Source organism: Phalacrocorax aristotelis, chromosome 2 (genome assembly GCF_949628215.1).
Source record: "Phalacrocorax aristotelis chromosome 2, bGulAri2.1, whole genome shotgun sequence".
In the NCBI taxonomy this organism is placed as follows: Eukaryota; Metazoa; Chordata; class Aves; order Suliformes; family Phalacrocoracidae; genus Phalacrocorax; species Phalacrocorax aristotelis.
In genome coordinates, this window is record NC_134277.1 from 116,087,220 (window position 1) to 116,106,948 (window position 19,729).

Consider the following 19,729-nt stretch of genomic DNA (forward strand, 5'->3'; position numbering starts at 1 on the left):
AAGCCGTGAGGAGCAGCTGGTGCAGGCGTCTGGAAACGCAGGCACTCGTGGTCAGGCAGGCTGTCCCCAGGCAGTACTGTTTGTACGGGACGCAAGTCCTGTATTGTACAGGAGAAAGAGGGGACGGCGGAGCTTCCATGTGCAGCATCTGTTAATCACAGAATGGCAGGGGTTGGAAGGGACCTCTGCAGATCATCTAGTCCAACCCACCTGCTTGAGCAGGGACACCCAGAGCAGGGGGCACAGGAACGCGTCCAGGTGGGTTTTTAATGTCTCCAGGGAAGGAGACTCCACAGCCTCTCTGTGCAGCCTGTTCCACTGCTCTGGCACCCTCACAGGAAAGAACTTTTTTCTCAGGTTTAGGTGGAACTTCCTGTGTTCCAATTTGTGCCCCTTGTCCTGTTGCTGGGCACCACTGAAAAGAGTCCAGCCGCAGCCTCTTGACACCCTTCAGATATTTATAAGCACTGATAAGATCCCCCCTCAGTCTTCTCCAGGCTGAGCAAACCCAGGTCTCTCAGCCTTTCCTCATAAGGGAGATGCTCCATTCCCCTGATCATCTGGGTAGCTCTCCACTGGACTTGCTTGCACAGTTCCCTGTCCTTCTTGAACTGGGGGGCCCAGAACTGAACACAGTCCTGCAGATGTGTCCTCACCAGGGCAGAGTAGCAACATCTACCTAAATACTTCAAAGTGAGACTGAAGCATGCAACTGCTTTTCCATTTTTTGCTGCTGTTACAAGGCATTAGTGAGGATCAGAAAGGAGTAGACGGATTTCCTCTAACTCCCAAGAGGAATTCTGCCTGCTCCCTTTTCAGCTGTATGGATTGTTGCATGAAGGCCCTCACATGTTTGCTAACTCAGATGCTTTCCCCCTCCAGCTTCAGAAAAAGACGCACAGTATCTGTGTCTTTTCCTTGGCAAAGTCCTAGGAGCGCAGCTGATAATGCGAAGATCTTGGTGCTGAGCATCTGCTATTTGAGATGTATGCATGCACCACAGGACAGAGAAGTACTTTCCTTCTCATTATTTTATGCCCTAGCTCCATGAACTGTTGAGAGAAGACAGAATTTGCTCGGTGAGGCTTTTCACTTCTTACCTTATCTGTGCTTTCTTGCTATATCCAAATTTTAAAATCTAATTGAATTGGAGACCATAACCAAAAAAAAAAAAAAAAAAGAATGTAAGAGCAGAAAATTAGATGTGGCCTATTTCAATTGCTCACATAGATCTTACCAGACAGATTCTTCTCTGACATAAAGCATCTGCGCCCAACTTTTTCTTTTTCACCATGAAATAGTGGTGGCGTGCTCTTGGACATCAGGCCACAGCTTAACTTAGAGACATACTGAAGGGGATTTTAGCTTTCCATACTGTAAAGAAAGATGCTACCGTGTTCATACTGTGTGATCAAACACTCTGCTCTGGTGCAGCAACAGTGGATTCTGGTACTGCTTTGACAACTATAATGAAAACCCATTGCAACATCTAAAGACTTTGCAATCAAGTGGTTGCTTCTGATTGTGTTGCTAATTTGGATACAGGATTGGGAAACATGAAGCATTTTTTACCATTCATTTTGACAAGCAGAAATCTTCCACTTCTCACCTTTTTTTTCTTCTAAAGTAAAAGCAGTTTGTACAATTTTAATATTTTTTCATTAAAGAATCAGAATATAGGAGTATGCAAAGTAATTAATTGATATTATATTAAGAAAGATAAACTAGTAAGAGTGTATTGCAATATTCTGAAGAAATTTAAGAATACCTCTTCTTCCTATCCAGTCAGCTGTCCAAAGTTTCCAGAGATGGGTGCAGAGCTACCGCAGCCATTGAAAAGAGTGTGGGAACTGGTAAGCAGAGGCTAGGAAGGATCTGGGGTTTGTTTCTTTTCCCCGCAGCTGTTACAGAAACAGGAAACCGAATGGGTGGAAAGCCTGTTGTCATCACACTGTGCTTCCTGTGCATCTGCTTATGGAGAGCAGCCGTACCCGGGTCTTGGTCTTGACTTGCTGGAATGTATGTTGTACACCCCTGATAAAAGGATTCATGGCGAAGAAGCGCTCCAGTGTGAGCAGCTGGAGTAAATAGCTTAATTCTGAGAACATGTAGGCTTCATCAGCAATGTGAACTTAGGACTCTTTGGAGACACTAATTTGGCTGAACTGAGGAGTAGACTTTAGGATGCAGAGAACCTGCTATTTCCAAAGAAGGAAACTGGTTGTTGCTTGCAGCAGACTGTTCTCCTGCATTTAATTCCTATCCCCATTAAGCTGAAGAATCCTTGAGCCACTCAAAAACTGAAAGAAAGAAAAACCCTGAATGGATGAGAAAGAACAAGACGCAGTGTGTGCCCATGGGGCTAGAAGGCTTATAAATGCATATACACACACGTTCACCAAAAAGCGGAAGGCATAGCTGTTGGTGGTTGGAGAAACCCTGCTGAGGCGTACAAAACCAGCAGTTTAATGACTTGATCAACAATCCGGAGAGACAGAATGCACAGATCAATAATCAAGATCCGAAACAAGATCCAGACACAAAGGTTGATGAGGTTTATCCGGTCTTTGACCATTACCCTGCATTGATTACTCACGGGAGCATTAACAATGACAGGCATATATGACATGCCGTAGGCCAACCAAAACAAATAACCTGTACTGAGAAGGGCAGAGGGTGTTTTTGTTACTGTGTAAGCATGTTGCTACAGTGTCAATAGCAATAATGTTAATAACTTCCTTCTGTTTTAAGCAATCCCCATCAGATCATCCAGTTTCAGTGTGTGTGTGTTTTAAGACTTCAAAAGGTTATCCTTTGGCCTACAACACATTTTGCAGAGCTGAAAAAGAAAGGCTGTGTTCTGCTCATATTACAACCACTTCCAAGCAATTTAGCTATTGCAAATTGTGTGTGTGGGAAGAAAACAAGGTGGTCACTATGGTGTTTTGAACTGACTGCATTTTTTTTCAGAGGAAGACAGTGCCGTGTTCCCAGAGAGACTTGCGAGTTGCACTATGCTGTCTGCTCTCTAAGTGCTTCATAAAATGATTGCATTAACCCAGCTCTAATGGATTATAGATTAGGCAGAAAGGGCACAGGGTTGTTCTTTCGTATTGCCTCCCAATTTATTTTCCTTAAGCAATAGATAATTTACAGAAGCAATTGGTTAGTCACGGCTTGATTTACATTTTTAACTAGGAGGCTACACTAGTGCTATGTTGTCTGTATTTTATTTTTTTGTTAGAGGAGGTGGTTCTGTGATCGTTTGGGGTTTGGGAGAGGGGGTTATCGTGTTCTTACTGATGTCCCGGCGGACAATCGCAAGCTGGTCCCAGCGCAGTTCTCTGTAGTCCCGCTCTTGGAATTGATTTCAATAGGCGGTGCAGCACCTCTGAGGAGCAGTAAAGGGTCTTTTAACCTCAGAGTTTTAAATTCGAGGTTCTATATCTTTATATTTTTCTAACATTTGTTTAACTTTAACATTCATCTAACGAAATGGGAAAAAAATCTGTGTTAGACTGGCCTATCTTGAGAATACTTAAAAAGCTCCAAGTCCATGTACAAAATGGCTGAAAAGTTTTCCATCAACACAGGGAAGAGGCCACTTACTGTTCCTGATATTTATTATCAGCAGGGGAATGGGAGAAAAAAAGTGCATTTGAAAAATTCAAGTCAGCATTTCTCAAGCCTTCCTCGTGCGTATTTTAGATTTTTCTTTCCCTAAAGTGTGAATGAAGTAGGGAATTAATGAAGTCAACGTAAATGTTCTATGTTGGAGGCTCTTCAAATTTCAGAGAAAAAAGCCAGGCTGTGTTTATGTTTGTACTCTTAGTACTCATGAAAAAATCAATGATTGTGGCATTTCGAATAGCTGCTTCTCTTTATCCCCTTCTTCAGCTTTGCTGCTCTTGCTGTTATATCCATATTCCCATGCATCCATATCTTTTCCTTCCATGCTGCTTCTCTTCAGTCCCTCATGAGGTATTTCTCAGTATTTCTCAGTCCTTTCCAGTGGTAAAGTTGGAAGGAATACTATATTCAAAAGGAATGTTTTGTACCATTTGATGTAACTTTCTTTAGATATGTTTCCTTCAGTTAAAATGTGAGTATTTCAGTTCAGCACATGTAGCAGGTAGCCCGATTATAAGTGCAACCACATAATTTAGTCATGTTTCACTTTCTTGTCAGGTGGTTGAGGATAGTGAAAAATATTTGTAAGCATTAGACATAATCTTAAATGAGATGTATATTAAAAATGTTTACTTTATGCAAAGCACATAGCCTTGTTTAGCAATAGAATTTTTTTTTGTTATATTTTGAAATTTTCTAACTGTTTTCAATAAATAAAGATTTCAACAAGCATATCAGAGTGTTCTGGAAATCTTACTTCTTAGACTTCAGGATTACATAATATTGTGACTGGGTCTATTTTCTTATGACAAAGCATACATTGTTTGGATTCTGCTTGACTTAGTGTTTGCTACTGTTTTAGCAGATTATTAAAATTAAACATAGATATTATTCAGCCATTTTTCAGGCATTAGTAGTAAATACTGAGTGCCTTTGTAATACAAGAAAGACCCATACTTGACTGTAAGCAGACGACAAGTCCCACTGATTGCAACAAAAGTTATCATGCGCGTAAATTAGGAACAGTCTTAAAATATCTTGATGACCCATGGAGACAGTTTATTTTCCTAACAGTCTAAAAATATGACCTAGCTGGTTACATCTGAGAATTTCAAGTAAGCACTGTCTTTACAATCAGGAAATTTAATACCAGAAAGAAATTAATCCCTCCTTCCAATGCATCACCTAAATTAAAAATGACCTATTAATAAACACTGCTATGTGGCTAAACATTTGGAAATATCAGCTAAGTATACATTTTGTAGTCCTCTGAGATGTGCTGAAGTAGGAGAATTTGTATAGATGTGCGAACACGAGTACATGGTATTGTAGTGTGTATGCCCAAGATTGCTACAGAATTTTTACTTGTTTTACTTTGGCTTTGAATATTTAAAACTCCAAGCTTAACTTCACAGGCATGTTGTTTTTTCTCCACTCAAAATAGTTGAGCCTAATAAAACTTAAAACCGTAACCAAGGGAGAAGATTCCAGGATGCCTCTGCTAGGGAAAGGTAATCTTCTTCTTCCTAAAACACTTTTTTCAAAATGTTGAAGTTCTTAGCCAGATACAGAAAATAAAATTTTAAAATCCTTCTTTTTAGCAGATCTCCATGGGATTAGTTTTGTTTCACAGCCACAGAATGAAGTAATATATTTATAATCTGTTCTTTGCTCAGCTGTTTTTCCTTCCTAGAAAAGAGGTAGCAGATAGAACTCCTTAGGGAAAGAAACAGCAGCCTGGACACTGTGGGTTAATGTATGTGTTCTAATTAACAGTTTCACAGAGGATGCCGGTCGCACAGGAAAAACCAAACCCACCAAAGCAATTTGCTGCAGTGCATGACAGCTTGCTCACTGTCTGGCATTAAAAAAAATTTTAATCTGAGAAACTAGGAAAAAAATCAACGCCAGTTACTCATGACATTTCTGAAAATGGAGGACGAAATCTGACTGTGTTATGGATAGTGAATCTGGCAAAGCAGTGGAAATACAGTGCAACAAGTTCACAGGATAGGTGCGTTTTAGCGTTATTGAGAGATGGCGCATGGCCACGGGATGGCAGCAGAGGCTGAGGAATTAGCGGTTTTTTCTACATTAAGCTGCGGATAAACAGGACGTGATCTAAAGATCCTAACTGGTTCTTCAGGTTCTCGAAAACGTACATTATATGTATTTTCGCTTAAACAGATGCAGCGTGCTCATCAGACCAGAGGTTTCTGTGGAGAGTTGATTACACACTTTCAATTTAAAAGAATTACATTTGGGGCATTTTTTTTTCAGTGAAACAGTAGTTTTAATCTCATTTGATGGAAATATTTGAAATATTTCCATCTTTCTTTCTTCCACAGTTGGCTCAGTGCCACCCAGTAGAGTAGGTGTATTTTGATAAAACCAAGGCAGCTGCTTACTTTTCCGCAACTCCTTTTCCTAATACTTTTGTCCAGAGAAAAAAAAAATGCATTATAAAAACCCCTTTCAGGGAAAACCAGAAAATTAAAATCTAGAATGCCTTCAATTTTTAAGCAGAGGACTGAGAAAACTGCTGTTCTAATACAGCATATTGAACTGAGGAGGCAGAGGTTTGGGACTCAGACTGGTATAAATTAATAGGCTCTACCTTTGTATTTTAAAAAGAAAACTACAATCTGCTCATTATATGTAAACTAGATGCTGTTTTTCAACTCCTAGGAAGCTATTTATATATATCCTTCCTATGACAAATTCTGAGAACTCAGGATTTGTGCAAGAGCATAAACAAAACCTCAAAACTCCACAAGTTAATAATTGTCTTTCCAAGAAGTTGGGATTTTTTTCTTCTAAACTATAGAAAAGCAGGCTTTCCACATGCAATTCTCTTCTGCAATAGGCACAGTCCCCTTTCTGCATCGTGAGTTCCAGATCCTACGCTGCAAGTTCAGCTTTAATCAAACAAGACAGTCCAGAAAAACTTCTATCAAAGTCTCTATTCAATCCATGCAAATACTTATAGTAGGATTCCCTGCTAGACCGTGACATTCTGCAGAACCGAAAGGCAACCAGGTAGAGTTTAGGCAAGCCGCTCTCTGGGATGGCTTAGATGAACAGGGGCACAGGCTGGATGACCTCCAAAGTCCTATTTCCTGTGACTCTATGAGGGTTGTCCTACGGTCTAGAAGGGTAGCAGCTGCTCTTACAAAAAGCAAATATGCTCTGCAACAATAACAAGGAGTTTAAAGGCATGTCCTTAGGGTACGCACAGGACTGAATTCTGCGTAAACCAGAGGTCTTCTCTCATGTCCCCTCACTGGATCGCTCTAGTATGGCAGGAAGTAGTGAGGAAGACCATAATCACCTGGAGGATGGTGTGACTCAGCAGTGTACGTAATTTTGGGTAGCCAGAAGGGAACTTGTTCTGTAGTTCTTTTTGTGCATCCAGATTTCTGCACTGAGTGCATATTAATGAGTCTTTGCAATTACAGGCAAGTATGCCTAAAGCACTGTGTGTTCCCTTCCTCCAGCCTGTGACTTAACTGCTCTGTCATGACTTCCTGAGGTATTCAAAGCGAGCACTGCCTCACAAGGCAGGCAGCAGCGGCTAATTACATCAGCACTGTTCAGGTAAATAAGGCCTTTGGCAGATGAGCTTCGGTTGCTTCCGCTGCAGCAGTTTAAGGCAGTACTGCTCTGCCAGTCTGCCCTGGGGGTCTCCTCTCGTAACAGGAATGGCAGAAAAAAACATAGTCCCATTCCTTTCCTCTGCTGGTGCTAGGTTTGAGGAGGGCTACGAGTAAGTATGATTTCTAGATTGTAGACCCAAAAAGCAAAGAAATAAACTTTCTGCTAACTCCAGTAGCGAGGTGTTAGATGGCATTTTCCCCAAAAATCTGAGGACTGATAGGTTAAACTACCTGGAGTGCAAGCACATGGGTCCACAAGGGTAAGTCCTGTTTAACTAATTTGATATCCTTCTATGATAAGGTCACCCAGTGGATGAGGGGAAGGCAGTGGATGTAGTTTTTCTGGATTTTAGTAAGGCTTTTGATACTGTCCCTCACAGCATCCTTCTGGGCAAGTTGTCCAACTGTGGGATAAGGGGGTTCATGGTGCGCTGGGTGAAGAACTGGCTGAAGGGCAGGGCTCAAAGGGTTGGGGTGAATGGGGCTACAACTGGCTGGCGACCAGCCACCAGCGGTGTTCCTCAGGGCTCAGTTCTAGGGCCAGTGCTGTTCACATATTTATCAGGGGTCTGGATGCAGGAGTTGAATGCACCATTAGCAAGTTTGCTGCTGACACCAAACTGGGAGGTGCTGTTGACTCTCTTGAGGGACAAGATGACTTGCAGAGGCATCTGGGTAGATTGGAGCACTGGGCAACGATTAATGGGATGAAATTTAACAAGTCCAAATGCCAGATGCTGCCCCTGGGATGGAGTAGCACCAGGCACAAGTATAGATTGGGAGAGGAGTGGCTGGAGAGCAGCCCTGCAGAAAGGGATCTGGGGGCGCTGGTCAGCAGCAGGCTCAGTGTGAGTCAGCAGCGTGCCCTGGCAGCCAAGAGGGCAAACCCCATCCCGGGGTGCATCAAACACAGCACAACCAGCTGGTCAAAAGAGGTGATTATCCTGCTGTATTCAGCGTTGGTGTGGCCTCACCTTGGGTACTGTGTGCAGTTCTGGGCCCCACAATTTAAGAAGGTTCCTTGAATGCGTCCAGAGCAGGGCGACACAGCTGGTGGCAGGGCTGGAAGGAATGTCCTATGAGGAGCAACTGATGGCTCTGGGCTTGTCTGGTTTGGAGAAAAGGAGGCTGAGGGGCGACCACATTGCTCTCTATAGCTTCCTGAGGAGGGGTTGTGGAAAAGGAGGTGCTGAGCTCTTCTCCCTGGTACCCAGTGGTAGGACGTGTAGGAATGGTGCAAAGCTGCACCAGGGAAGGTTTAAACTGGACATTAGGAATCCTTTCTTTACCAAGAGGGTGGTCAAACACTGGAACAGGCTTCCCAGAGAGGTGGTCGATGCCCCAAGCCTGTCCACATTTAAGAGGCATTTGGACAATGACCTTAACAACATGCTTTAACTTGTGGTCAGCCCTGAATTGGTCAGGCAGTTGGACTAGATGATTGTTGTGGGTCCCTTCCAACTGAAATAGTCTAGCCTAGTTCTACTCTCTTCTATCTTGGCTCTAAGGCTGTAAAATAGCCATTCTATGCAATGAGGGGCAAATGCATGTTTAGGAGATGTGATAAACTCTCAGCATTCATCAGAAGAGAATAGTCCTGTTGGGGACAAGTCCTGAGACTTGTTAGAGACAACTGAAAATCCACATGCATTTGTTATGTGTAAAACCATCCAGCCAACGAGACAGCCTCGTCTGCCTTGCAAAAGGCCTAAGCCAACAAGGGGTTTTTTTCAGCTGAAAAGTGAGTATAAGTTCTTTCCCCAAGGTATTACTGTATCTAGTTTCCCAGTCTAAACAAAATGGTGATACAGAGCTAAAAATGCTGTATCTGTCACTTTTCTTGTCACAATACATTAACTGGACTCAACATCCAATGGAATCTCCATCTTGCTTATATCTTCACTTTTTTTATTTATCTCTAATTTTACTTCAGCTTCTTTTCAAAACTCAAAGCTCTCTTCTTCTCTCTGCTACTCACATCCTGATTCTTCTATCTCCATCCTTCTGTGAGTCTCAAATAGCCTTCAGGTGCTTGCTCAGTATTAGATTCCTTTGCTTACTATTTTAGTACTAATTTTGATGCTGATATATATTCCTGTGGCTGGTACCAGAAAAATATCAGATAGGACCACTAAGTGTCCAATATAACTTGAAAAGTAAATTTTCCCCAAAGCTATATCCTTTTCCATTCTCTGTTGTCACTTCTTAAATCTCCATCTGAAACTGGTGTTTACTGGTTATTTTGAAAGCTAATTCAGATAAAGAGTTAAAGACCTTTTTTCCTTACTGATTGATTAAACAACAAGCAGGTGCACAGAATAAATAATACAGTGTATGATTCAAAGAGATAACACCACAAAATACTTGGGATCCTGGAAAACCTAATCATGTAGCCAGTAACAATTTTGCAACTTCCACAAGTTTGTGGACGTGTAGGGCTAGAGATGACAGGAGATTAGAGTGCAGAAGTCAGTCACATAGTCACTGGCAAGCGAATATATCAGATCAGTCTATCTACTCTTTATTTTCTACCACACCAATAAATGGTACAAACATCCATATTTTGAGCTACAGAGAACTCCCTCTTAGCTCTGAGGGGAGCATTCACATTCAGTCCAGTAGATGCTGGTTTCCAGTTATTATCTGCATTCTTGTATGTCTAAGCCACCTCTGAAATAATCCAGCATCTTTCAAGATTCTGTTTTTTGCAAGTAAATAATCTGATAGAGAAAGCAGGTGAGTAGAAGGAGAGGCAGGGGTTACTGGGATAGACAGAGTGTTGTGCTTATTAGAGGGATTATCAGGAGAGAAGCAGCTCCAGCATAATATCTGCCCACATGCATTGCTGCTGAACTGCAGCAGCAGCAGCAGTCTCTTAAGGTCTACAGTTTAGGAAAGAGACTTCTTGAAAAATAAATATAAGGGATGAACTCTTCTGATTCTCTCCAGGAGAACTAATTCTGACCTCAGTCTTTGTTAGGTTTCCTGACATATATTTCCTGGTTGCAAAAAAGCATTTTTTATCCAACCCTATCAAAGAGTAATAGAAAAATATGGTTCAGGCTATCCTTAGGTATGCATGAACCTTATGCTTTCCCATAACTATCGAAGCATGAAAAAGTGGATTGAGGCAGTTGGGAACATTAGGACCATAGATAGAGCCTAGCTAAATACTTTGATAGATCAAGATCCCTCTGGAATTTCTGGGAAATTCTGCCATGTGTTATACACTTAATTTCAGTTACTACATGCAAATGCAATAAGCTAGTACAAGCTGTGGGTAGCTCCTGTATGGGGAGAAGCATCTGCAAGAAAACCCAAACTGCCTGGCAATTGCATACTTCCCTAGGGTGGTAACTGTTAGTGTTCTGAGGTTTCCACTGCAGAAGCAGAAATCAGCTTGGGAGTGCCTATTGTCAGGACACAATTTCATGTCTAAGGCAACATTCTTCAGGCTTAGCAGGGGTTAGGAAAGAATTAATTCTGTGAGGAATGTGGTGGTAGTCTGGTGGTTACATATTCATATTTTTCTGCTCTGCTATACGTATTGTGAGAAAACTACACAACAGAAGTCAGGAAATTATCTCATAGACTCTTCTAGGCACATTAATAACCACAAAGGTGGAAGGAAGCACAGAAGCAGTAAGAATACCCAGGATGCAAAGGTAGCTGGGCTGCCTTTTATCAGCCATTTCCCTGTTGACTAAGAAATGGTATTCTTTTTTCCTGGTTTAGACTTGTCTGTCCTATAAGATGGATGCTTTTAAAAAGTTGACACAGAACATGGTTAAAAATAGATGAAAACAATTGGAGGACCATTTTAAAAATGAAGAATCATATTCTATGTAAGATTAGCCAGGAGGCATGGAGTTTAAGGAAACCCTTGAGTGTTGTGAGTGCTAAGAGAGTAGTTTATGAAGAATTGCATTGCAGGTGTGTGCTCAAAGTTAGTGTAGGTACATCATCTGTGAGGGATGCAATACCCTAAGGTGGGAAGGGCAGGTGAAGGTACAGATTCCTCCATTTTGCTGACTGGAGTACCTGAGAACCAGCTAAAAAAGCTCCTGGGCCACAGAAGTACAGCCCCACTAGCCTCACCTCAATAGCGTGCAAGGCTTGCATCTGCAGTTTGAAAAGATAATGGGATTTCAGGGCACAGAAGTAACTGAAAAACGCAAAACAAATTTACCTAAGGGAGATTGGGAAAGACTTGGTTGATACAATTTAATTGATAATCATAGACTCATTAAGGTTGGAAAAGACCTCTAGGATCACCAAGTCCAACTGTCAGCCCAACACCCCCATGTCTCCTAAACCACGCCCTGAAGTGCCACATCTACATGTTTTTTGAACACCTCCAGGGATGGTGACTCCACCACCTCTCTGGGCACCCTGTTCCAATGTCTGACCAGTCTTTCAGTGAAGAAATTTTTCCGAATATCCAATCTAAACCTCCCCTGATGCAGCTTGAAGCTGTTTCCTCTCATCCTATCACTTGCTACTTGGGAGACGAGACTGACACCCACCTCACTACAACCTCCTTTCAGGCAGTTGCAGAGAGCGCTAAGGTCTCCCCTCAGCCTCCTCCAGGCTAAACAACCCCAGCAACTTCAGCCACTTCTCCTAAGACTTGTTCTCCAGACCCTTCACCAGCTTCGTTGCCCTTCTCTGGACATGCTCCAGCGCCTCAATGTCTTTCTCATGGTGAGGGGCCCAAAACTCAACACAGTATTCGAGGTGCGGCCTCACCAGTGCCAAGTACAGGGGCACGATCACTTCCCTGCTCCTGCTGGCCACGCTGTTCCTGATACAAGCCAGGATGCTGTTGGCTTTCTTGCCCACCTGGGCACACTGCTGGCCCATGTTCAGCCGGCTGTCGACCAGCACCCCCAGGTCCTTCTCTGCTGGGCAGCTCTCCAGCCACTCTTCCCCAAGCCTGTAGCGCTGCCTGGGGTTGTTGTGACCCAAGTGCAGGACCCGGCACTTGGCCTTGTTAAACCTCACACAGTTCAATTAATTCACATCAATTAAATCGATAATCCCTCTGTCACTAAAGGGAAAGGCTATACAAGCAACTTCTCCTGGATGGAGAGGGAAGCAGGGGCCTTGGGAAGCCCGGCGGCAGGGGCGCCCTCCCACCTTGCCGCTGCCGCCAAAATCACCTCAGCGCCGGGCGGGGCCGCTGCCCCCGGGGGACTCAGCCCCAGAAAGAATCGCTGGGTTGGCGACTTGGGCAGCCCCGGGCGGCTCTGCCAGCAAGAGATAAGCACATCCCTGTTCCCTCCTCCGCTTCCACCGGGGCGGGCCCGCGGCCCGTTGGGGGAAGGCGGGGCAGCGGCAGCGGCGTCAGTGCCCACCGCGGCCCCGCAGGTGGCGCTGGAGCGCCGCGCCCCGCCCCGCCCCGCCCCGCCGCGCCCCGGGCCCCGCCGCGCCGCGGCTGCGCAGAGGAGCGGAGGGCGGGCGCAGGCGCAGGGTGGGGAGGCGGGCGGCCTCCGCCGGTCTCCCTGGTGCCGCCGCTGTTCACCGCTGCGGTTCCCGGATGTAGCGGCGGGCGCGCGGTGGTCCGGCGGCGGTCCGGCGGCGGTGGCGGCTTGCCGCTGTGGGGCGCGGGCGGGGGCCGCCGGGGATGGGTGCGTAGGTAGGTAGGAAGGGAGCAAGCGAGGAGAAGAAGAGTCGGCCGGAGGCTGCCGCCCGTCAGCTCCCGCCGCCCCGGTCGCGTCCCCCCGGCCCGTCGGAGGGGTCCTTCCCCCCTCCCCGCTCACCCTCGCGTCAGGATTGCCCCCCTTCCTCCCGCTCCCCTCCCTCCCTCGCCGCACCGGCACCCGCGGCCCCTGTCCTCCCTCCCCGCGCCCGAGGCTGCCGTCCCCATCGGGGTCCCGCTCCGCCGCCTGCGGGCTGCGCGCCCCCTCCAGCCCCCCCGGGGCCCGGGCCCGCGGGGCGCCGCCGGGATGAGCAGCTCGCGGAACAACCGGGTGATGGTGGAGGGAGTCGGAGCCCGGGTGGTCCGGGGCCCGGACTGGAAGTGGGGGAAGCAGGATGGCGGCGAGGGCCATGTGGGCACCGTCCGCAGCTTCGAGAGCCCCGAGGAGGTGGTCGTGGTGTGGGACAACGGCACCGCCGCCAACTACCGCTGCTCCGGGGCCTACGACCTCCGCATCCTCGACAGCGCGCCCACAGGTGAGTGGGGAGCGGGGGAGGGGGGGCGAGGGCGAGGGGCACCCTGGCGGCTCGGGGAGGAGGGGTGGGCAGCACCCCAGGGCCCCCGAGGCGGGGTGAGTGAGGGTCCCCGGCGACGGGTTGCTCCTCTCCTTCCCTTTTCGGGGTGCGCCTTTCCCTCTCGGTTTTTGGGGAGGGGGGACGAACCAGCTACCCTCCCCCCTCCCTCCGCATGGCTGCGTGTGGGTGCTTATATGTGTGCGTGCGTACGTATAGGTACAAGCTAACTTAAAATAAGTTGTGGCGAGGAGAAGTCGTCTTGGGACTTTTAAATAGGGGTGGACAAAGCAAAAGTGATATGCCATAGAGAGCAGGCACACGGTATGCTGGGGGTGGGGGGCAGCGGAGGGAGGGAAGCAAGATGATGATACCTTAAGGTTTTGCTTTGTTTTTAACCTCCCCCCCCCCCCGAATTTATGTTTCATAGTTGTTTTTTTAAATGGTGACAGGCATTCTGAGTCAAGTACGGGGAGGATTGCAGAAAAGAGGTGTAGCACCTTTTTGCTAAAGATTACATCAGGTGGTTGAAATAGTGTTTTGTCTTGTAATCTGCATGTTGCCTTTTATCTGTGTTGCCAGACCTGCTGTCAAACAGTGAAGGCACTGGAGGAAAAAAAATACATTAATTCCTTCTTTTAATTACTTGGCTGCTCGATGTTTATCCTTTAAATTCAGTCAGTTTGGACAATGGGTTTAGATCTGCACTGACATTATGCGGCAGTGTTAGTGTTGCAAACACTGCAGGGAAGTGTTCGTTTTAGCACCTGTTTTTACAGTGAGAACTCACAGAGAAAAATATGTTGTTTAGTTGCATTAGAAATACAGTGAGGTGGTTTTGGGTCGGGCAGGATTGCCTCAATAATGAAGTGATTAGACTGATTTGTTGGTACTTAGATGTACTGTTTTTGTAACATGCCTTAGAATATGTCTTTAGAATATGATGGAGAGGAGAGACCATCTTTGAGCCAGCTATGTGTAGTGTTACAGAAAGGAAAATTATAGCAGTGTGTTGAAGCCAACAGACTTTTGAAGAGAGCATAATGGAATTAATTCTAATTAATTATGAAAATGTTGCTAAGAAAAAAACAACACACATTGCATGGTGAGCCTTTGAGATGGAGTTAATTTTTCAGTAGCTGACTACGTTCCTCTCCCCTGGCTTCATGGCTGGTTTCTTTGGTTGTTGTTTTGGAGGGTAGTTGCTATTAAAATGAGCTGAAAATCTTTTTGAAATGGACCTGGGAGCAAGAAGTTAAGAGTAGTCTTTCAAGCTGTCGACCCTTGTCTTGCAGATGTTTATGCTTTGAAACTTTACCTCCATTTGATGTCCTGTTGAAACCAGTGGGACTACTTCTGCTTAAATGTTAAGTGCATGCATAAATGTTGAATATGAGCCTTGAATGCTCATTATTTTAGTGCTGCTTTGACATATTTGCAAGATGACGGTATCTTGTTAATTGCATCTGGAAGCCTACACTTAACACTCAGTTTTAAGTCCCTGGTTTTTGTTTTTGTTGGCTTTTCGCTGCTTTATTCCTTCTAATTTTCAGTTATACTTACACTTTTGTATTAGAATTTTAATTTCTGCTTCAGGTAGGGCTATGTATATTGCTGGGAGAAAAAAAAAAAACAAACCTCAAACAATGCTGTTTTCAGGCTTTGCACAATGGTATTTCTCTTCCTGAGGTTTTTGGCCAACATGTGCATCAGCCTGATGGGACTGCTGCATGGAGCTACCCAGGGTTGCTCTTTGCTGGAGGGAGTTACTTTTGAGGTCATGGTTCCTGGAAGAGTAAAACCAAAATCTGTACAGTAGTAGCCGCCAAAGGGCAAAGTTCATGGAATTAGGATGCTGTTGATTTGGACTGAAGTTCTGGTTTTACTACCAATTCACTTTGTATTCTTGGGCAAATCACTTCCCTTCTTCAGTTTTCTACCTTTTTGTAATTACGTATTTTTCTCCATGGTAGTGACTCTCCATTCTTTAGAATAAAGGACTCTGTCTTTAGATGATAGTTTGATACTATCTCTAGGGGCATTTAGATAATTTTGATATAAACAGTTACAGGAAAATTGGTGTTAGGTGACAGGAATTTCTAGCTGTTGTATTAATAATGATGTTGAGAAACTAAATGTTATAAAATATGGGATGGCTTTGGTTTGAAGGTACTTAGCACAGGGTTAAATTGTGCCTCTTGGAGCTTAAAATGAAAAAAATTTTTCAGGTTTATAAATCTACAGTCCCAACATGATTGTAAGTTTATAGTGAGAATAAATATAAAAATAGAGTAATAGAAAGCAAAACTAAATTATTTGTTGCTGGGAATTATTTTTAGTGGGTGTTCAAAACCAGACTTGATTGTAAGTTTTTAAAAGCAGTGCTTGCAGCCAGAGGTGCTTCTTTCGTGAGTTTGAGGCCTGTGCAGCCAGAAACAGTAGTGATGCATCAGGAACCCATTGTGTTATAGAAGTAATGTTTGAAGCTCATTCTATTACCAAAAAAAACCCCAAATCAGACCCAAACCCTGAGTTTCATACATGTATGTGCGCATATATATATGTATGTGCCTTTAATGCCAGAAAAATGTTTCATAGGCTTAATGATGTATTGTATTTTAATGGTTGTAGGCTATTACCAGCATTGTGAGTCTGTTAACTTTTTCTAAACCTTAAATAGCCTTAGTACTAAGTTTTTAGGACTGTCTTTAAAATAAAAAGTCATCAAATATTTACATAAAGTATCTCTTGTAAGCTGTTTGCTCCAGATGTGGTCATCTGGGTAATGAATGACTTGTGATAGGAAGTTTTGTTTTGTTTTGTTTATGTCTACCAAGCTAGCTGTGTTAGCTGCCCATTGGTGATCATATTTACATTGGCCAGTGTTTCTTTAAGAAAGACAGAGTGATTGAGAGCAATTTTTACTAATCGCTAAGAATCTGAAAAGAAAGGAAATTTCAGTTAGAGGAGAGGACACTTTAGTTAGGTCCTGTGTAGTTGTCTCCTAAGTGGCATAAGTAGTGGGATGTGATAGATTAGCAGTGCAGTGTGGTTGCCTTATTACTTGTAAATAAGTCCTGGTCTTCCTGTAAAGTAGCCTTTTGCCAGGATCTAGAGTCTTGAGGGATCCCTTTTTCTGGTAGTGTTGTGGAAAAGGAAGGGAAAGGAGTAGTCTTCTGAGTTGCTGAACAGAAGCTAAAAGTATATAAACCCAAGCTTTATATTTAGAAGGGAAGGCAGTCTTTTGCCAAAGGTAAAGGCTGTACAGTAGCGTGTTTGTAGAGAGTACTCCTGACTATGTTCACGTAATGCTCATGATCATTACAGAAACCTTCTGTGTTTATTCTTTCTGAAGATTTGCTTTCTACAAAGCTTAGGCAAAAATTAGTTTGTCATCCATTTCCTCTTTTATATGGTTGTTCAAAGTAACAACGTTGTTTTCCTGCTTAAGATATTTACTCCACTGTGTTTGAATAAGAGGAGTTGGTGGAGAGGCTGGGGTCAGGAAATAGAATCTTGTCATGGAATTGTCCCCACAGAGTGAGCATCTGTGTGGCGTGAAAAGCTCTGTGTGCTGTATTCTGCTAATACTGAAAATTTAGGTGTCAGGGTGGCTTTCTGTACTTGTATTAATAGTTTTCTGTAACCTGAAGAGTTGCATAAATCATCATGAAGTCATATATTTTGGAATATTTTAAAAGGTAGAGCACCTTGGATGAGTTATCCTATGTATTTGTTTGTGCTTTTAGCACATCAAGTGTCATTTAAGACAAATTATCTTAGTCAAGATTTTTTTTTAGTGGCTATTTGTAAATACTTACAGAACCCCTCACAAGTAAAAAAAAAATTCTAATATCTTCACGAACAGTGGTACTTGGAAAGCCTGGTGGTGTGGTGTGGTGGGTTTTTTTTATAAACATGTCCTTTGTTCTTCCTGCCCTTCCCCCATGTCTCCTACACAATAATCCTTCCCTCCTCATATGTCTTGTGATACCCTTACCAGATAGGACACATGCTTTGGCAAGTCTGGCATCTCTTGTATATAACAATTAGTCGTCTGGCTGCTGCCAAACAGGTTATTTAATAAATTATTTATGCTTGTGGGGACACTGATTTGAGTTTTCACATAATTTGTCAGAATCTGGTTAATCTCTAAGAATTTTTTGGTTTTAGTTTGTCTGGAGTCTGGCCATAGTGTAAAAATTATCTGGAGTGGAAGAATGGGAAGAAGGAAATGTTGGGATTGCTTTTTAAATTGGGGTGTAAATGAATCGGTTTTCTAAGTAGTTTCTGATATCCCTTGCCTGATGGTAGTATTGTCATTATGATACAAAAGGATTTTGGCTTGTTAGAATTCTCTAGAGAATGAGTCTATTGGAAACCAGATTTTGTTGGTTCTGAGAAGTGACTGAAATCACTACTGACTTTTGCTGCGATTAACAGTGAATGGTATGGACACCCCTTGTACATCTTATTTTCCTGTTTAAATGTTCTTTTTATTGGACAGTTGTATATCGCCACCTTTGACAACAATCTTTAATGCAACAGAGATATCTGAAACATTCAAATAGCAATTGGAGCAACACTGCTTCTGTTTCCTTTCACAGCTTTAAGAGCGAGCATGGGTTTTAAAAACTTGTAGGCAAAGGCTGTAAAATTGATGTATAAATGAGTGGTGACAGAGGAATGGTGGGCTAGGTAATCCAGGGAAGATTTGGGAATAGATGGCAAAAGTGAAAATAACTGAGCCAGAGACATAAAGGTAGGAAACAAATACGAAATGGAAATAGTAAAAAAGTTAATGACAAGTGGAGATCAGGAGTACTGCATTTTATTGTGTGCTAGGGTTGGAGGGACATTAGGAAATGGCAGCTATTCAAAAGTAATTAGGCATGGTGAAAGTACCCTTCTCGTTACCTGGTTTCTTTTTTTTTAGTACAGTATGGAGGATGATACAAAACCTGTTTCATTTTGAAATAGCCTGTTCCTAGGAAATTTTGAAGAACGCTTTAGAGGTTTAGTTTTTGTATTATCTCATTTTAGAGAACTAAAGTGCTCTTCTAGTTCACAGCGGGCCAGCTGCATAGATGATGTTTGAATTCTGAAGTTTTTATGGCACTTTAATGTATTTCAGTGGTTTAATTAATGCATTCTTTCCTAATAAAAACTTTGTAAAGTTTGTGTTTTTCAACCTTTCTTAAACAGCCTTCCTTTAGAAGAGTGGAAGCGATTTATGTGACAGATACAGGTTGTGTTTAGGTCAGGATTTCAGTTTGGCTCCAGAGCCTACACTTGACCTGGTTGTTCCTGTGTACTGTGCTTCACTGTACATCATGGAATGGTTTTGGAGCACACAAACTCGTTTACTTTTTGGTGAAAGTAAATTGAAAGATACGATCTCAATGCTGATGAGTGTTCAGTCCACTGGGCTAGAGCAGAGCTAGTCTGAAACACTATAAATATGTCATTCCCCAAATGTGTGTAGTGCCAGCATCAGGTCCTCAGTACTGTATTTTGGTGAGTAGATGGTGATGAGTAGATGGAGATCACAGTGATTCAGGTTGTCCCCTTGCAGCCCATGGAGGGCCACAGTGGAGCAGGTATCCACACTGCAGCCTGTGGGGGACCCCATGCTGGAACAGGTGGACATGCTCTGAAGGGAACCTGCAGCCCATGGAGAGCCCACGCTTGAACAGTGTTTTCCTGAAGGACTGAGGCCTGTGGAGAGGACCCATGCTGGAGCAGGGGAAAAGCTTGAAGACCTGTTGTGGACTGACCATAACCCCTCATTTCCCATCATCACTGAGACTTCTTCTCTGAAGGGGTTGCCAGGGATTGGAATAGGCTGCCCAGGGAAGTGGCTGAGTCACCATTCCTGCAGGTATTTAAAAGTCTTAAAGATGTGGTGCTTAGGGACATGGTTTAGTGGTGGACTTGGCAGTGTTAGGTTAATGGTTGAACTTCATCATCTTAAGGGTCTTTTCCAACAGAGGTAGTTCTATAATTCTGTCTCCCGTGGGGAGAAGCAGGGAGATCAAAGAGTTGGGAATGAAGGAGTGAATTTGAGTCTGGGAAGAAGGGGAAGTGTAGGGAGAAGGTGCTTTAGTTTTTGTCTTTCTCACCATCCTCTTTTTTTTTGGCAATGGTTTTAATTTTCCCCAAGTCAAATCTGCTTTGCCTGTGATGGTAATTGGTAAGTGATCTCACTTTCATCTCAACCTGCGAGCTTT

The 19,729-nt window shown here is 43.7% G+C and overlaps 1 protein-coding gene across 7 annotated transcripts in view; it reads left to right on the forward strand.

The window, feature by feature from the left end:
- Positions 1-13,102: 13,102 nt before the first annotated feature.
- MIB1 (MIB E3 ubiquitin protein ligase 1) overlaps positions 13,103-19,729 on the forward strand; it is an 80,902-nt gene continuing 74,275 nt past the window's right edge. For all 7 annotated transcript variants that reach the window (XM_075084809.1, XM_075084810.1, XM_075084811.1 and 4 more), the window contains exon 1: positions 13,103-13,463. In XM_075084809.1, coding sequence (XP_074940910.1) covers positions 13,235-13,463 — 229 coding nt within the window. In that variant the 5' untranslated portion in view covers positions 13,103-13,234. The remainder of the gene's footprint in view (positions 13,464-19,729) is intronic.